Source organism: Mesoplodon densirostris, chromosome 4 (genome assembly GCF_025265405.1).
Source record: "Mesoplodon densirostris isolate mMesDen1 chromosome 4, mMesDen1 primary haplotype, whole genome shotgun sequence".
Classification (NCBI taxonomy): Eukaryota; Metazoa; Chordata; class Mammalia; order Artiodactyla; family Ziphiidae; genus Mesoplodon; species Mesoplodon densirostris.
Window position 1 is genome coordinate 173,297,700 of NC_082664.1, and position 18,224 is coordinate 173,315,923.

Genomic DNA, 18,224 nt, shown 5'->3' on the forward strand with positions numbered 1-18,224 from the left:
GTGTGTGGTTGTGTGTGTGCGTGTGTGTGTGTGTGTGTGTGTTGGGGAGGCAGGGGTAGTGGAGATAAAATTGTAATGTCGAGTGAGGAGCCTGCATACTCTGGGATCCCCTAAGGGGGCTCAGGAGCCAATTCAATAGTGCTTGGACAATGTACCCCTCAAAGAGCTCCTTTTGGTTGCTAATATTTGCATTTTGCTTTCATTTTTTTGTCAGTCATTTCTATTATGAAATCCACCATAATGTGTAAAACTCCCCGGGTCAGGGATTCTGCATTGCTGGGTCCTTCCAGTGACAAGATGAGGAAGCTGTAGGAGACCATCCCCTGCATCCTCATGACCAGATGTAGGTAAGAATGTATCCTCTCAAGAGCAGGAAGTTCCCCTCCAGGGCAGGAACTTACGGGCTTGTTTAGAGCTGTGTCCTAGAATCATGCTTGGTTCTTAGCAAGTGCTTGGTAAACATTGTTTACTAAGTGAATGAATTTATAAGGTAAGGAATCAATATGTATTCAGGGCATTGGGCTCTGTTTCCTTTTCAACCTTCTTCTTGTTGCCTCTTCTATGTCTTCTCTCACCCACACTATGGGTCTCTCAGCTGCTCATCTTGATTTTCGTCCATTTGAGCCCATCTCCTCTCTCCTCACGCCCCTACCTCACCCACCCTCCAATCATTCATACCCTCCTTGTCTGTCACATCTCTGAGAAGTCCAAATGGAAATGTGGCTTCTGTGATAGCACAAATCAAACTAGAAGACAGGGCTTGGGAGGTGCCACTGGCTGTCCGTCCCCTCCCTGTAGCCGTTTGGAGAATCTCAGTGAGCATGACCCTCTTGGACTTCGATCAAAACAAAAAGTACCACCTATTCACATGCTGAATTCATTGGTATTTTTGATTCTGCCCCTTGCTAAATACAATAGTGCACTTGCAAATTAGTTTCCTCTTTTGCCATTAACTTGCTTCCTTTTTTTAAAATTAAGATCTAATTGACATATAACATTGTATTAGTTTCAGAGGTACAACCTAATGGTTCAATAGATGCATATATTGTGAAAAAATGACCACACTAAGTCTAGTTGACATCCATCACCACACACAGTTAACCATTGTTTTCTTGTGATGAGAACTTTTTTTTTTTTTTTTCTTTTTTTTTTTTTTTTTTTTCTTTTTGCGGTATGTGGGCCTCTCACTGTTGTGGCCTCTCCCGTTGCGGAGCACAGGCTCCGGACGCGCAGGCCCAGCGGCCATGGCTCACGGGCCCAGCCGCTCCGCGGCATATGGGATCCTCCCAGACCGGGGCATGAACCCGTATCCCCTGCATCGGCAGGCGGACTCTCAACCACTGCGCCACCAGGGAGGCCCCTTGTGATGAGAACTTTTAAAATCTACTCTCATAACTTTCAAATACAATACAGTATTATTAACTACAGTCACCATGCTGGACCTTACATCCGCAGGACTCAAATGTATTTTATAACTGCAAGTTTGTATCTTTTGACCATCTTCACCCATTTCACACACTTACCCCCAGCCCCCCAGGCACCCACCTCCTGCATCTGGCAGCCACTGATCTGTTCTCTGTATCTATGATTTTTGAGTCATTGATTCTTTAGTCGTTGTTTCTTCTAAAGGAGAGCTAGTGGGAGAGTCCTAACTCTCCTGAACTGGGTGGTAATGAAACAGCCCAGAAATCACTGCTGCCTGGGCAAGTACCGCGGGTCTTATGACGACCTCTCCCAGCATGCTCATCATCATCACGTGGCAGCCCCAGAGGGGGTACTGTTAGCATTCTTCCTCCCCGCCATGCCTGGGGTTCCCTTCCCTCTTCTATCTCTTGCCATCCCTACTCTGAATTTGCCTCCAATTGCACTCATCTCCTGAATCATTATTTCCTCCTGACCTCTCAGATCTTGTTTCTCATAGTAAGGCATCAGCAAATGAGTAAAACTTCCCTCCAAACTTTTCCCATGCATCTCCTTTCTCTGGCCATGTCCCTATATTGTATCAGCTTGAAAAGATGGGAAAGATGCTTACTATCTACTTTCCAGGGCTACCACTCAGAAAATGTGCCCAAGATGAGCTTTAGAAGACAGTTTAGCCCTTTTGGTACATGAGACCCACATAGTTTCTTAGTGTCTCTAAGAAGCTATGACCTCAGTATTTAAACCACTGCACTGTTTTTTCCCTCAGACTCCATGATGTTGAGCTCTCCCTCAGGTGTATTCATTTCTGGTGATTGCTGTGACAAAATACCACAAACTTAGTAGCTTAAAACACCACAAATGTGTTATTTCCCAGCTGTGGAGATCAGAAATACAGAATGGTTTCACCGGCCAATACCAAGGTGTTGGCAGTGCCACAGTGCGTCCGAAGACTCTAGGGGAGAATCCCGTTCTTTGCCTTTTCCAGCTTCTGGGGGCTGCTGCATTCCTTGGTTCATGGCTCTCTGCTCCATCTTCAGAGTCAGCAGTGTAGCCTTGTAATAGGGAAGAACCTTTTGTGTTCTGTTACAAGCTAGCTAATCACTAAAGGGATGTTGCCTATAAGCTTAAATTGCACATAATGGCCCATCTCTGGGAGCCCTGACTCCCAGGTAAGGAGCATTAAGTTAAAATAGTTTTTTTAGCTCACAAGAAACGTCTTGACCAGACCCACCTGTGAATGCCTGCAGGGAGAAAGAAATCAACACCTCCCCTCTGGAGGCTGACCGGAAACAGGAAGTGTTTGACGTTACTCCCTCCCCTTATAGTATAAAAGGAGCCTGAGTTCTAACTCAGGCAAGACGGCTGTTTGGAGGTTGTGAGTACGTTGTCTTCTCGGTGTGCCGGCTTTCCGAATAAAGTCGCCAGTCCTCACCCCAACACCTCATCTCTTGATTAATTGGCCTGGCCTGGGGAGAGCAGTATGAGCTTGGACTCAGTAACAAATTTGGGGCAGCCAGCCTTGCTGCTCCTGGCCAGCCGGCCCCGGTTGGGGAATTTTCCAGTAAGGCCCTAGCAGCTGCCGGGACCACTTGTCCTGAGGGTCTTCCCTTCAAAGTTCCTCGAAGCAGCACCGGCTGCCCCAGCACTTGGCAGTTGGAGCAAGGAATTGACATCTGGGGGCCGACAGTTTCCATACAGTAGGGTAAGTCGCTCCAGTGTGTATAGCCGGAAACTCTGCGTCCTCTTCATTTGGGGCCTTTTCTCCGGGATAAGCCAATTTGTTCTGTATTTGAGTGGGATACCCTGTTGGAGAGAGGAAAGAGTTGTTGGGCTTCTACCCTATTTGTCAACTGGTTTGTTTGTTTCTTTGGATGCTAGCATGTGTGTGTGCCATTTGTGTTTTGTTTGTCTTGAATTTCTATCTTTAAAAATGGGGAATGTTTCGGGCTTCCCTGGTGGTGCAGTGGTTGGGAGTCTGCCTGCCGATGCAGGGGACGCAGGTTTGTGCCTTGGTCCGGGAGGATCCCACGTGCCGTGGAGCGGCTGGGCCCGTGAGCCATGGCCGCTGGGCCTGCGCGTCCGGAGCCTGTGCTCCACAACGGGAGAGGCCACAGCAGTGAGAGGCCCGCATACCGCAAAAAAAAAAAAAAAAAAAAAAAGGGGGGGGGGGAATGTTTCAATTATTCCTAAAGAAAGTTCTCTGAGGTGCATTTTGGGTAAGGGATCTGATTACAGCTCTGAACCCATGTGTCAGAGGAAGATGATATTTTGTTATAATAGCATGTAGCCACAGTACCTGTTAGGATCTCTACAGGGGGGTTAGGCAGGGTTATCTTGGGGCCCTGTGCACCATGTACTGTTACCCTTGCTGTGTTAATTGTGTCATTTATGGTCTCCTGTGTCGTTGGTATATGTAAAAACCCAAGACCAAACTTGAGGGTTTATTTAGGATTTTCTGTTTGTTCTTTGGGTTTTTGGTTTCATTTTGTTTGGTACCATTTTCTCCGTTTACAGCCAAATCAGTTTTGTGATACTTGAAACTTTTACTGATGTCAAATGGAGAAAGGGAACAGGGGAAATAAACCTGTCTGCTCTTGTCCAAGAGTGGGACATTCCGAGGAAGAGAAAGTTTCCACTTGGTTCGTAAAATCACCAAAAGCTACAAATAGAAATAAGTCTTTTCCATAAATATTACTAAAAAGGGTTTAGCCATCTGTACAGGTGACCTTGATTTGTCCCATCTGCCAGAAACCCCATCTGCATCCAATCTTTTGTAACTGATGGGTTTTACATTGTTGTACCTGATTCATGGCTAAAATTTTGGAATGGGAACTGTGACGTCCCTGTGTATGTTTGTACACATGTTATAGATGTGTGGCACTGCCAGAAATAATTTGTAAAAGAGCTCTATTTAATTGGCTTAAAGGAAATTAAGTGCTTAAGTGAATACTCAAATATAAAAGAAACTGTCCAGAATGAGTTTCAGGCTCACGTCATCTAGGAAATATTCAGTTTTGAATTAATATCTGGTGTTAAAGTTAGCTTAAGCTTGTTGGTTTGATACAGGTATGTCATTAGAGCTATGAACATTAGGTATAATACTTTCATTGTACCTGGGTTTACTAGAAATCAAACGAGACCTTATTATTCCTGTTAAAAAGTTAGTCAGCAAGAAAAATAATGTGACAAAGCTTTTAAGTAAATTAAAGGTAAATGAAGTGAAGAGTTTTGGGTAAACTCTCTGGGAATAATGTTCTGGAAATGTCTGTCTGGAATAGTCTCTCCAGATTTGCGTACCTTGAAACTGAACTTAGTTCTAAGATAAGATTGAACTTAATTAAGGAAATAAATCTTGAAGATAAAGTGGTACAAAATCTGCATTTGGTTCTCTAAGAGGACAAAGTTTTCTTAAAATATTGAACTCCTTTTGGTAATAGATCATGAGTTTTTGTTTAAGTGACCTGTATTTGCCATTGGGATCTTTTATTGCTGGTTAAAACTTTTGATATTTTTGACAAATGTCCCAAAGATCAAGTTCTAAGTGGGATTCATTTGACCTCTGGCTAACGTTGGGGTTTTCTGGAGGGTCTCTGCAACAACTCAAATTACTTGTTTTCTCTCCATCTCAGAGAGGAATATTAAACTAATTGGGCTTATTTGGTGTGATGAAGTGTGTGGGAGGCATTGTCAAATGGGTGGTGATAAAACTTCCTAGGTTGTACTGTATGGGTAAATGTTATTAACATATATATTCCAGAAATTATATGGAACTCCTAAACTTCTGGCACATCCTGGTAAATGATATCAGTCATAATTTTAGTAATTACCTTATTGTCATAGCCACAGCAGTAGTCAATTTTCTATTCAGTTGCACTGTAATCCCAGGTGGTTGATGCCGAGGCAAAAAGGCATCCTTTTAATGGCTAGATGATCAATTGCTATCTATAGTTTTACAGGGGCTTTTGAATGACCCTCTAGCTATTTTGTGAAGAAACAGGCCAGAATAATGAAATCCTTTATGTGCAAGCATTTGTACTATTCCCAGGGAAAATAAGGAAGGGAATGAGAGGACATGTTGCTTCAGACCATAACTCCTCTGGCTGAGCTGGCTGTCCCAGCTGCTCTGGCCGTTATGCCAGTATATCCAACCCTTACACCACCTTCCATTCCTATCCAGGCCCAGTTCCTGACACTGGGGCTCAGCACTTACCTCCTTATAGGATCAATTAGAAAATGCTGGAAATTCCCTGGCAGTCCAGTGGTTAAGGACTCGGCACTTTCACTGCGGTAGCCTGCGTTCAGTCCTTGGTCGGGGAACTAAGATCCCACAAGCTGTGCAGCGTGGCCAAAAGAACAAAACAAAACAAGAAAATACTGTGCTAGTTTCTGGGGCACAGGGACTTGGTCTGGAATCACCATCTAAGACCCAACAGGGCACCCAATTTGGGCCTGGAGCCACTTCTGGGACAGGGCTATTTTCCTTACACCGTTATCTCATGGGGGGCCTAAATGGAAATGACCAGCTGGCTGGGTTTCTCAAACTTGTTTACTTGGAAAGCTTGCAGCCCTCCTTATAGAGAGGATGCTCTACACCTGAAGCCCACTTGCCAGCACCCACGGCTGAACCAAATGGAGACCCCAGTGAGGGAAGAAGGCCCTTATGAGAGCACTACTCATTAGTGCATCTTGGCAGGGCCTTGAAACGGGAAACCAAGGCAAGAGTTTGAACAAAATTCAAGAAATTCAGCAAAACAAATGAAGACCTCTCTGCATTTTTGGAAAGGATTTATCAGGCCTACACACATCATACTAATGCAGATCCCGAGGCCCCTGCAAATATTAGAATGGTAAATTTGACCTTTTGGGGCAAAGTGCCTCAGATTTCAGGAGAACATTGCAAAAATTGATGGTACATTTGGAATGAACCCTTCTCAATTGGTAGATGTTGCTTTTAAAGTGTTGAGGGAACAACAACAGAAGAAAGATGCAAAACGAAACGCCACTTTTTTTTTTTTTTTTTGCGGTACGCGGGCCTCTCACTGCTGTGGCCTCTCCCGTCGCGGAGCACAGGCTCCGGACGCGCAGGCTCAGCGGCCATGGCTCACGGGTCCAGCCGCTCCGTGGCACGTGGGATCTTCCCGGACCAGGTCACGGACCCGTGTCCCCTGCATCGGCAGGCAGACTCTCAACCACTGTGCCACCAGGGAAGCCCCGAAACGCCACTTTTTTTGGCAGTGGCATTGGATTCCCGGAAGGCAAGTAACCCGGAGAGAGGTAGGCCACCACTGGGGAAGGAACAATATGCTTATTGTGCAGGGCAGCAGCAGTGGAAAACAGATTGCCCTCTGCTGAAACAGAAGAACAATAGAAGATGGCAGCCTCTCACGGTAGAGAGGAACGCTCTGAATGAAGAGACCCAGGGACTCCCTTGGCCTTGGGCACCCAACTCCCCACAGGAGCCCAGGGTGAAATTGACAGTGGGGGGATGACCTGATTGACTTTCTGATAGGCCTCACCCTGAAGTTTTTCAGCACAGTAGCGTGACATCTGAGTCCCACCAGAACATGCTTTAAGCCAAGAGATGATGCTCATGAACATCCCGGAAAAGGAGACCAAGCCCTTTCCCCCAGAGTCTTAAACATAACCCAGAGACTGATGTCAGACCTCCCAGGTGGGGACTCAACACAGAGGAACCTGCCCCACCGAGGACTGACAAATATTTACTCAAAGGCCTCGAGCCTCAGGAAATCTCAGATACCTGCTAGTGTTTGTGTGCACACCTTTTCAGGATCAGTGGAAACATATCCCACCTGGACAGAAACTCTCTGAAGTGGTTAAAGCCCTCCTTAGTGAAATTATCCCCTGATTTGGATGAAGGCATTAAAACTGCATTCATCCTAGAGACCACAATGAACGGGAAAAACCAAGAAAATGAATCATATATCAGAAAGGAACGTTGCTAAAATGTCAGGAGACATTTAACTTGGGATAACCTTGCTAGTTGCCATGCTGCAGATCAGTGGCTCCCAGAAGCAGGCTTAAATTAAACACCTTTAGAATATTGTATGGTACTCCATTCCAGGTGTGTGCCCAGGCAGGAGAATCTATAAACGCTAAAAGACCTAGCAGTTGCCAATTACATTAAAACTTCGGGCTCTATACTGACCTCTGCTCATGAGTTTGACTCCAACAGGTCTGCCCATCCAACTGAAGTAGATGGGAATTCCATTGCAGCTGGAGAAGGGGCAACCAATTTCTTTAATTGTGTCCAAATAAATAGCACAGGAATTTATATGTATTAGGAACTGGAACCAAAACCCCGAGTTCAATTATGAATTAGACAACAAAGTGCTAATAGGTTTCATCGGGTTCAAATAGTTGTAGATAAACAAAGGCTGACAAAAGATTCTAAGGAATATTCGTCACCTCCGTTCAACAGGAAGTAACCAGCCAGAGTGGTCTTCCTCCCTTTTCCCACAAGATTGTGGAATGGACATTGACAATGGGGAATTATTATAGGGAAGAACCTTTTGTGTTCTATTACAAGTTAGTCACTAAAGGGATATTGCCTATAAGCTTAAAATATACATAATGGCCCATCTCTGGGAACCCTGACTCCCAGGTAGTGAGCATTAAGCTAAAAATACCTTTGTTTAGCTCACAGGAAACATCCTGACCAGGCCCACCTGTGATTTCTTTCTGCAGAGAGAAAGAAGTTAACACCTCCCCTCTGGAGGCTGACTGGAAGCAGGAAATGCTTGACTTTACTCCCTCCCCTTTTAGTATAAAAGAAGCCTGAATTCTAACTCAGGCAAGATGGTTCTTTGGGGATGAGTCCACCATCTTCTTGGTCTGCTGGCTTTCCAAATAAAGTCACTCTTCGTGCCCCAACACCTCATCTCTCGATTTATTGGCCTGTTGTGGGGCGAGCAGTATGAGCTTGGACTCCGTAACAGCATCTTCCCGTTCTCTCTCTCTGATTCTGCTTCTGTCATCACATCTCCTTCCATGACGCTGACCCTCCTGCCTCTTTCACATATAAGTGAATGCATTGCATTACCTTCACATAAGTGATTGTGATTGCATTGGGTCCACTTGGATAATCTCCCCAGTTCAACATCCTTAACGGGGGGGTATCTGCAAAGGCCCTTTTGCCCTGTAAGGGGACATGGTTCCAGGTTCCAGGGATTAGGGCGTGGACATCTTGCAGGGGCCACTATTGAGCCTGCTTCATCAGGGAAACCACACTGAGATGTCTCTAAAAACATGAATATCAAAGTAGATTTTCTAATTTCTTGTTTTCTTTTCAGATGCAGAGAGAACTCGTTTATGCAAGAGGAGATGGCCCTGGTGCCTCTCGACCTGGACCTGCAGCTCTCCTACCCCATGCCATCCCAAATTCGCCACCATCCACTCCTGTCCCACATTCCATGCCTCCCTCTCCATCCAGAATCCCTTACGGAGGCACCCGGCCAATGGTCATTCCTGGTAACGCCACCATCCCCAGGGACAGACTCTCCAGCCTGCCCGTCTCCAGATCCATCTCTCCCAGCCCCAGTGCCATCTTGGAAAGAAGAGACGTGAAGCCGGATGAAGACATGAGTGCCAAGAGCCTCGCGATGTACCGAAACGAGGGTTTCTACGCCGATCCTTACCTTTATCACGAGGGGAGGATGAGCATAGCCTCTTCGCACGGCGGGCACCCGCTGGATGTCCCCGATCACGGCATCGGGTATCACCGCGCTGCAGTTCGTTCAGCCAGTGCTTACTGCAGCCCTTCTTTGCAAGCAGAAATGCACATGGAGCAGTCACTGTACAGACAGAAGTCAAGGAAGTATCCGGAGAGCCTCTTGCCTACTCTGGGCTCCAAAACGCCCCCAGCCTCTCCTCACCGAGTCAGTGACCTGAGGATGGTGGAGATGCACGGTCTCCATAACGCCCACGGGCCCTCCCACACCATGCAGTCAGACCGGGTCTCACCCAGCCGCCAGGCCTTCAAAAAGGAGCCTGGCACCTTGGTGTACATTGAGAAGCCACGGACCACTCCAGGATTAGCCGGAATTGTGGACCTCGGCCCTCCTCTAGTTGAGAAGCAAGTGTTTGCTTATAGTACGGCTACGATACCCAAAGACAGAGAGACCAGGTAAGGCGGTGAGGGTGGCCAAGGGTGGTCCATGCCCACGTCCTGGTTTTGAGGGCTGCTTTACAGAAGTCAAACCAAGAGAACAGTGATCAGCTGAGTGCCAGCCTTGAGCACTGTGCCCTGTGGGTACTGGCCGTTGAGGGGGAGGGGGGGAAGAGTAGAACCAGAGGGCTGTTGTCAGCAAAGAGTTTCTAAATCCAGTGGTCGAGTGAGGCTGGGCAGTAGCCAGGCTAAAGGCAGGCAGGCACCCCAGCAAGAGAGGTCAGAACGGGCCTCCTGAGTGTGGATCTAACAGCAGCATCATTAATGTAAATCTGAATAATTCAGAAGAAAATTACGATTTCAGAAACCATTCAGACAAATCATCAAAAGCTGATCATAACTGATCTCCCACTGAAAATGAGTGAGTGGTTCAAGCATTAACTGTTTGAAATGGCAGTGTGTGTTCTTGTGAAGTGCAATTTTGTTTTCTCATCTGGTTATGAGAAATGAAAAGGGTGTGTCACTGTCTGTCATCCCGGGTGATAAAAACATGAATTTGCATAAAAATAGGATGGTGTTAATGTAACACTCATTCAGGAGTGGTACAGAGATCAGCAAAATTTTTCTAGTGGATGTGACACTCTAGATATTTAAATTTCTTTTTAAGTTTACATGTGTTTATAATTTACCAGCCCAGAACCTTCATACTACATCTTGAAAACCCTCAAGTTTGTAGAGTCATAGAAAAGCTAATCTTTTTTTTTTTTTTTTTTTTTTTTAATTTTTGGCTGCATTGGGTCTTCGTTGCTGCGCACGGGCTTTCTCTAGTTGCGGCGCGCGGGGGCTTCTCACTGTGGTGGCTTCTCTTGTTGCGGAGCACGGACTCTAGGCCCGCGGGCTCAGTAGTTGTGGCTTGTGGGCTCTAGAGCGCAGGCTCAGTAGTTGTGGCGCATGGGTTTAGTTGCTCCGCGGCATGTGGCATCTTTCCGGGCCAGGGATCGAACCCATGTCCCCTGCATTGGCAGGCGGATTCTTAACCACTACGCCACCTGGGAAGCCCCAGAAAAGCTACTCTTGATAGAGGGAATTTCTCTACCCTGAACGGGTTGACAGAAGGCAACATAATAATTATAATCATAAAAATCTAGTCAAAGAAACTGAGTCCAAAAGAGGTTAAGCATTTGACCAGTTGTCATATGGGAATTCAGAAGGGGCGTGAGAAATAAAATTCCGATATTCAGCCACTCAGTACCTTATTGCAACCACTGTTCCCTCCTCGTTACCAAAACCGATCATGTCACTTTCTACTACATAACCTTGTAAAAAGAAGGCCAAAATTGTGACTGGAATGTGATAGTATATCACTGTCTTAATCACACAAATCGGAAAGCTCTGTCCTCAACTGGCAGAATTTTATCATGAAAGGGCCGTCTCTTATCTGGTTCCAGAAGAAAGATTCCAGGAAGATGGAAAGAGAATAAACCTGGAAGTTGGGGGATCATCAATGTACCAAAAAGCTCTAACCCTCTCTACACAGCTTTAAAAAAAAGAAAAAAAAGGGCTTCCCTGGTGGCACAGTGGTTGGGAGTCTGCCTGCCGATGCAGGGGACACGGGTTCATGCCCCGGTCTGGGAAGATCCCACATGCCGCGGAGCGGCTGGGCCTGTGAGCCATGGCCACTGAGCCTGCGCGTCCGGAGCCTGTGCTCCGCAACGGGAGGGACCACAACAGTGAGAGGCCCGCGTGCTGCAAAAAAAAAAAAAACCAGCAACAGTGACTGGCTTGAACTAGAGTGAAGTGGTTTATAGACAAGAGCTACCAAATATTCAAGGAACAAGAGGTTACAAATCGTCTTTGCTCTGCTGCTATAGTACTGGTTGTAAGGGCTACAGATAACTTGGCTTTTTAGTTAACTGCTTGCAAGGTCACCAGGAGCCACATCTGATAGCGATGGAGCAGACTGCACATTTCCCAGAGATCCTGTACATGGCGCTGGATTCCATGACAGAATGAGACTGCATTGTCTCCCTTGTGGAGGGAGGGTATATATTCTTTGTGTGGAAAGAGGGATGACGCAGGTCTTTGCTGACAGGAGAGTAGATGGTGGATGGTGGCAGAGACGAGGCTGTGTGGTTACCAAACCGTGTTTTCTTTTCCTCTGGGGCTCAAAACTATCTGCATCTCTGAGCCTCCTTTGCAGTTAAGTGTGGCCGTGCGAGTGAGTTCTGGCCAATGGCAAGTGGGTAGAGTTGATGTAAACTGTCTCCAATAATAGTTCCTATTAAAAAAAATCTGCTGCATGGGAAACAAAACAAAACGGTGACAGGCTTGATTACGCAGGACTAAGAAAAATGAAGACTCAGAAAAAGGTATTTATTCTCTCCTTTCCAAAGTCCTTAGGAAGTTAAATTCTAAGAATCAAAGAAAGGGATGCCTCCCATGACCATAGAAAGCTGAGGGGTGTGAGATAAACACTGAGGCTCTTTGAACAGACCAGTGTCACAACCAGAGGGAAATCTACCAAGACGTGCCTTAAGGCTAGGGAGCTTGCGCCCTGTGCTTCTAAGAAAGGGTAACACATCTGCTCCGGCGGGCTGTGAGTGGCTGGTTGGGAAATGTGTGTCACTGATAGGAAGGGACTTGGAGTCATAAGAATTTAGTCCAGGAAAAAGTAAGAACTATCCATCTCCAGGGCCAGGATCCATCCTCCCCCACCACCAGGTGCTGACCTGCCTTGTGGGAATGAGAGGATTGTGAGCTTGATTCCACATCAAGCCATGTGCACCCTGCTGAGTGCCAGGCACACTTTGGCCAACGATGGCGTCTGGCTTCTCGCTCAGCACCTAGTTCATCGTCATGCATGTGGGTACCACGTGTATATAACTGAACATCACTGAACCCAGTTCCCAGGATTGGGTTATGGTGGGACCAAAATGAAGGGCCCTCTGCTATGTGGAGTTGCCTCTGTACTGCTCCCTGATCAGAGTCTTGAAGAATTTTAGCCTTCGGTAACATCAGTATATTTTCAGGGCCTCTGCTTCCTCAGAGGTTTCTGTTTTTTATCGAAGCTCAGAAAATGCTATGGGTTTCTTGTCTTATGTGTTAGCAACTCCTTTTAGAAAATCCAAGTTCTTATTTCTAGAAAAACAAGGATTAGGAAAGTTGACTAAAGATTAATGTTCACCTAAAATACACTGTCATGATCACTGCCGTATTCTGACATATGGTTGTAATTCAGAATATAATTTTACATTTTTGAATTCATTCCTGTAAATGTGAAATAGCAGAGGAGGAATTTTATCTCACATCTTGCTCAGGTGATTCCTCACCACAGGCTAGATTCCCTTCTCCTGTAGCCGCACGCACGCGTGCGTGCACACACACACACACCGTCTACGTTTAGAGTTGGTATTACTGAAACACCTAAGCATTCCCACTAACTCAACCCAGGCACATGACAAAAGTATGTAAAGAATGATTCTCTCGTAAAAACTTGAGTCTGGACATCGTGCTGCTAACACTGCTACCCACCACCCCACTGTTACCTAGACAGGTTGGAATGTGCCATACTTGCTCTTTTTCAGCTGCAATTCTAAACTCTTGGAAAGCTTGATGTCTAGGCTGAAATGTAGTACTGCTGGGTAATATAAGAACACTGACGATAGCTATCATTTATTTAAGGTCTTTTATGGACCAAGCACGATGTTAAGTAGTTTCCATACATCATATGATGTAATCGTCATGATGATCCAGTGCAGTATGTACTATGAGCATCCCTATTTTACAGATGCAGAAACAGAGCTCAGAGAGGTTAAGTAACTTTCCCAAGGTCACAAAGCCAGTAAGTGGCATAGAATGTCCAGGTACATTAAGGAATCCATACTTTTTACCACTGTGCAGTATTCTGCCTGGTGGGTGAGAACTATGAGCCCCACCTTCACCCAGCAGAGAAGTGAATTTGAGAGTGAATTCTAAGCATTTCAACCAGGACAAAATGCTAAGTAGCTGCTCTGAAGGGATATTTACAATCATCAACATGGTAGAATTTGCATAATTATGCTGCTAAATATATACATGTCATTTAAAATATAACTGTCCCAGCTAGTATATTAGCACAATTTTGCAGAAATAGGGGAAGAAAGAAGAGAACATTCTTGGTAGATTTTATTTTGAAAGAAATGAATGTGAGTACCATGTCAAAGAAAATCTTAAAAACAAGATCACCAGAAACAATTACTGAAGCACAAGATTATAATCCATTGTTACACCTATACATTGGTGCTATTTTAGATATATTTAGTCTGTACAAGTATTTGTAAAGAAGCTTCAACCCCTAAAAGTAACTTCATGAGTACAGGGTCCTATAACGTGCCAAACCAATTTCTGTTGCAATTTCATAATATTAAAAAGCAAATCTCTGAGTGTTTTTTATATGAAACTCTCAAGTGAAATTTTACATCTAAGATGTGAAGCTACAAAAACACAGGAGGGGGACTGAGAAATCTGTAGAGATGCTTTCTTTGGGGCACTGCAGGATTCATATACTCTTCAGAAGACCACTTCTATGAAATAGCCCATTAACTGCAGAGTGTTTGAAATCAGAAAAATTTTCTTTCTCAGCTGTACTCAGGAAACTTCCAACAGTAGCTTTTTTTAACGCAATTTTGTAATAGCTCTGTTGACTTGAAAATGAGTTAAAGACAAAGTAGTTTCACCTTGATCTTGTACTTAGCTCATGTGCTTCGATTTAATGAATTTGGCATCTCTTTTCTTATAAAGATGCTTCCACAAAGCATCTAGCGATGACAAATTATATACAGGAGATCTGGAAAAAATAGAATATATATGGTGGTAGCATCTTCCTCCCAAGACGGCCATGGACTTTGGGGTAGGAAAGCGGATTACAACTGCTTTGACCTTCAGAGTAGTATGGTCGCCTCTTAGTCTCCATGGAGATTGGTTCCAGGAGCCCATGGATACCCAAATCCGCAGATGCTCAAGTCCCTTATTTAAAAGGGCATAGTTCAGTCAGCCCTCCATATCTGTGGCTCCACATCCACGGATTCAACCAATGTGCAAATTTCAATCTGCGGTTGGTTGAATCTGAAGTCGCAAAACCGGCAAATATCGAGGGCCGACTGTAATTCTCAAGTCTGAGCTTCTAGAAGGAAAATGACCTTGAGTGCTGAGGTGGTTTTACCCAGATGATTTCCTTTCAGCAAGGCCTCCAGGAAGAGAGTGGGTCCATGTGACTAAGAGGCCCTGTGCAAGGGAGACAGTGTGTGACAGGTGACTGCAGGCGTGAGGCTCTGTCTTGCCAGGGTTATAAAAGTACTTCATTAAACAGCATCATCGTCCCTATCCATGACACATAAAACAGCCCTTAAGAATTGTAAAACTCTAGGACATTTATGTTTTGCTATTTTGTATTTATAGCTTGGCTCATATAATGTGAAATATCTCTATCGAAATAACACTCAAACTTCAAGGGTGCTCACTGCAAAGTGACTAATAGCTCTCCTTCCAAATGTATAACAGATTCCCCCTAATAAAGTATTTTTCAAGACATGGTAAACTTGAATTCAGATCATACTTTTTACACTCTTCTGCACCTACAGTAGCTAAATTCAACAAACTAGTCAAGAATTCACTTGGGAGCAAATCCTTGCCTGTCTGGGCACTTGTATGTGGAGGAAAAGAAGCCACATGACATCTGCTATGATTTCTAAGGCATCGCAGATTTAGAGAAGTAGAATCCCACGCCTTAGAATGAAAGGGAAGGAAAATTTCTATGTACAGGAGGAAGCCTGCATGCTAACTGGTAGCTTGGGTCTGTTCTTAATCATTTTACTTCGCTTTCTCATTTTATGAGCATTAAGTATTATTGTGTTGGTAGCTTTGAGGAATAGGATGCATCCTTGGTTTACTAGTTAATTGAAAGTCTGAATTCATATTTGTGTCATTTAAAATGTTCACAGTGCCTGGCATGCCTTTGAAGATTTTCTAAACTATGTTAGATATCCTGTTAGAGAGGTGATTCTGAAAAAGAATGGTTAGGTTTTTTTTCCTTTTCCTGATTGTATAGTCAAAAGGGAGCCATATCAGACATCTCGTATGTAGTTAGACTTCGGATCTTCCCAGAGCAAGGTTTCTTAACTTCTGCACTCTTGGTATTTGGGGCCTGTCCTGTGCATTCTAGGGTGTTTAGCAGCATCTCCAGCCTCCCCCCATCCCACTAGATGCCAGTAGCAAACTCCCCGGAAATGCTGCCCCAGTCGCAACAACCGAAGATGTGTGTCTCCAGACGTTGTCAAATGCTGTCAAATCCAAAACGTGGATCTTGATGATGATTACCTCAGTTTTACCCTTTCCTTCTTGGTAAAGCAGCTTCATTATTGTTAGAACTTGCTGTTATCTTTGGTTCAATCAACCTGTGATCAGTCATTCATTGAGAGGCAGTCACGTGCCATGTGTTTGTTTGTTTGTTTTTTGCGGTACACGGGCTTCTCACTGCTGTGGCCTCTCCCGTTGCGGAGCACACGCTCCGGACGCGCAGGCTCAGCAGCCATGGCTTACGGGCCCAGCCGCTCCGCGGCATGTGGGATCTTCCTGGACCGGGGCTCGAACCCGTGTCCCCTGCATCGGCAGGCGGACTCTCAACCACTGCACCACCAGGGAAGCCCATGTGCCATGTTTATGAACATGGTCTCCACAGCCAGATAGCCTGGGTTCAAGTGCCTGTTCTAACACTTGTTAGCCGTTGTAAACTCTGACAGATCACTGAGTCTTGTTCTGCCTCAGCTTGCTCGTCTGTAAAATAGAGATAATAAGAGCACCTACCTCATAGGATGGAACAACTCATTACAGTTAAGTGTCTTGTGCCATGCCTGGCGTAGTGTAAGTGCTGAGTTCCTACTTTGAACAAAGCACTCCACTAAATGCTACTAAGCCCAGAGATGAATACACAGAAATGGCTAGAACAAGGACTGTGCCAGAGGAAGCAGGGAGACAAATTGTTGACTATAATGCTAGGAAAAATATAAAGCAGGTGGGCGGGGGGTGTGGGGGTGGCGGATACAGGAGAGAGTAAAAGTAAATGTGCACAGAGAATGGAATTAGGTGGGAGGAAAGATCCAAATGAGAATGTTTAGACTATCAAAGCCACTTTTCAGTCCATATCAGGAGAATAGTGGGGTTCTACATTGTCTTGGGACCAGGTGCCAAGAGACAAGCCAGGATTACAGCATCTTCTTAAAATTGTGCCTGAGCTGTATGACGGATGATAAGAACGCCTAACCAGGTAGCGCTGAAATTATTAGGTCATCTGATGCTTGTTTTGATGCCTAACAGTGCCTGACCGATTCAGTTATTGTCTGAATTGCTTTCCTGGGTAGCTCTAATTAGGGATCAATAAACGGTTATTGAGCTCCTCTTTGTGTGCTTAGCTGGGGACTGATTGCTTTGCAGGGTACAAAGAAACTTAGATGTGTCCCCACCTGCAAGGAATACGAACCGGGAAGACAGTCATAAAACATTAAAAGCATAATACGAACATGTAAGCTATGCCACAGTTAAGTGGAGGAAGCTTCTGAGCTACGAATGCTTATTAAATAACTGGTTTTTAAGAACAACCACAACAATAGGATTTCACTCATAGGTGTTGCCCAGGGATGATCTTCTTGTCACTCTAAGAGTGGCAGTGTCTCCTGGTGAAGTGGAGAGCAGGGAGGAGGCTTTACAGGTCACTAAGGGGGATGGTGCCTTTCCCTGAGGGGGAGATCTGTTCCCAGCATCTCCCAAGTTCAGCTGGAAAGTCAGGACACGTTTTCCTTGAAAACAATGAGGAACAATGAAAGGACTAATAATACACTGTAGGTTAAAGAGGCTTCCATGGGCCAGCTGGAAATCCACCATTTTATTCCAAGTTCTAAACAATGAAAGTAGACGAAAACTTTGCAGTTACAAGCCTACCATGATTTGGGGACGGCTTGTACATAATTAATTCCAAAGGAGTGATACAGAGAGTAATTGCTGTGAGTTCAGAAACGGGAGCACTTTCCTGAACTTAGGCTGGGCTGGAAGCCTTCATGAGAATGCCAAGATGGACTCGCATTTAAGGAATTTACATAATGGAATGAAAAGATACCATTTGGAAAGACAGATTGATCTCTATCCAAAATTTGCTGTATTTCTACCATTATGCTTCCTATAAAAGTGACATCTAGATATGATGTTTTGGCAGTCTCAGAGCACATAGGTGCTGATAAATTGAATTATGATTTCATTCACAGGAATATAACTTTATGGTTAAGTAATATTTGCTAGTCATTCTTTAGGCTGCTGAGTTCATTCAAGAGCTGTCTGATAAACGTGATACTCAACCAACTGACAAATGTCTGAAGATAGCCCTACTCTTATCCAAGGGATATTCTATCAAAAATACCGGTGGAATGACTGCCACAAGCTCTGTGTTAACTTTGAACAAATCAGTTTCTCAAAAGGGAAAGCCATCCTCTGTCACTAATTAGGTGACATTAAAATGCACCCCTGTATCTCCTTTGAATATTCACGAGGTGCTGTCAATCAGACGCCTTAGGTCTGAAACCAGAAACTAAGTCAGAGCAACCTAAATTCTGTGAGATTCAGATAAGCCCCTTTCCTTGCAGACTAAAACGCT

The 18,224-nt window shown here is 44.9% G+C and overlaps 1 protein-coding gene across 14 annotated transcripts in view; it reads left to right on the plus strand.

Moving 5' to 3' along the window:
• KIAA1217 (KIAA1217 ortholog) overlaps positions 1-18,224 on the plus strand; it is a 330,492-nt gene that overhangs the window by 242,755 nt on the left and 69,513 nt on the right. For all 14 annotated transcript variants that reach the window (XM_060097722.1, XM_060097721.1, XM_060097709.1 and 11 more), the window contains one exon: positions 8,733-9,565. In XM_060097722.1, coding sequence (XP_059953705.1) covers positions 8,733-9,565 — 833 coding nt within the window. The remainder of the gene's footprint in view (positions 1-8,732; positions 9,566-18,224) is intronic.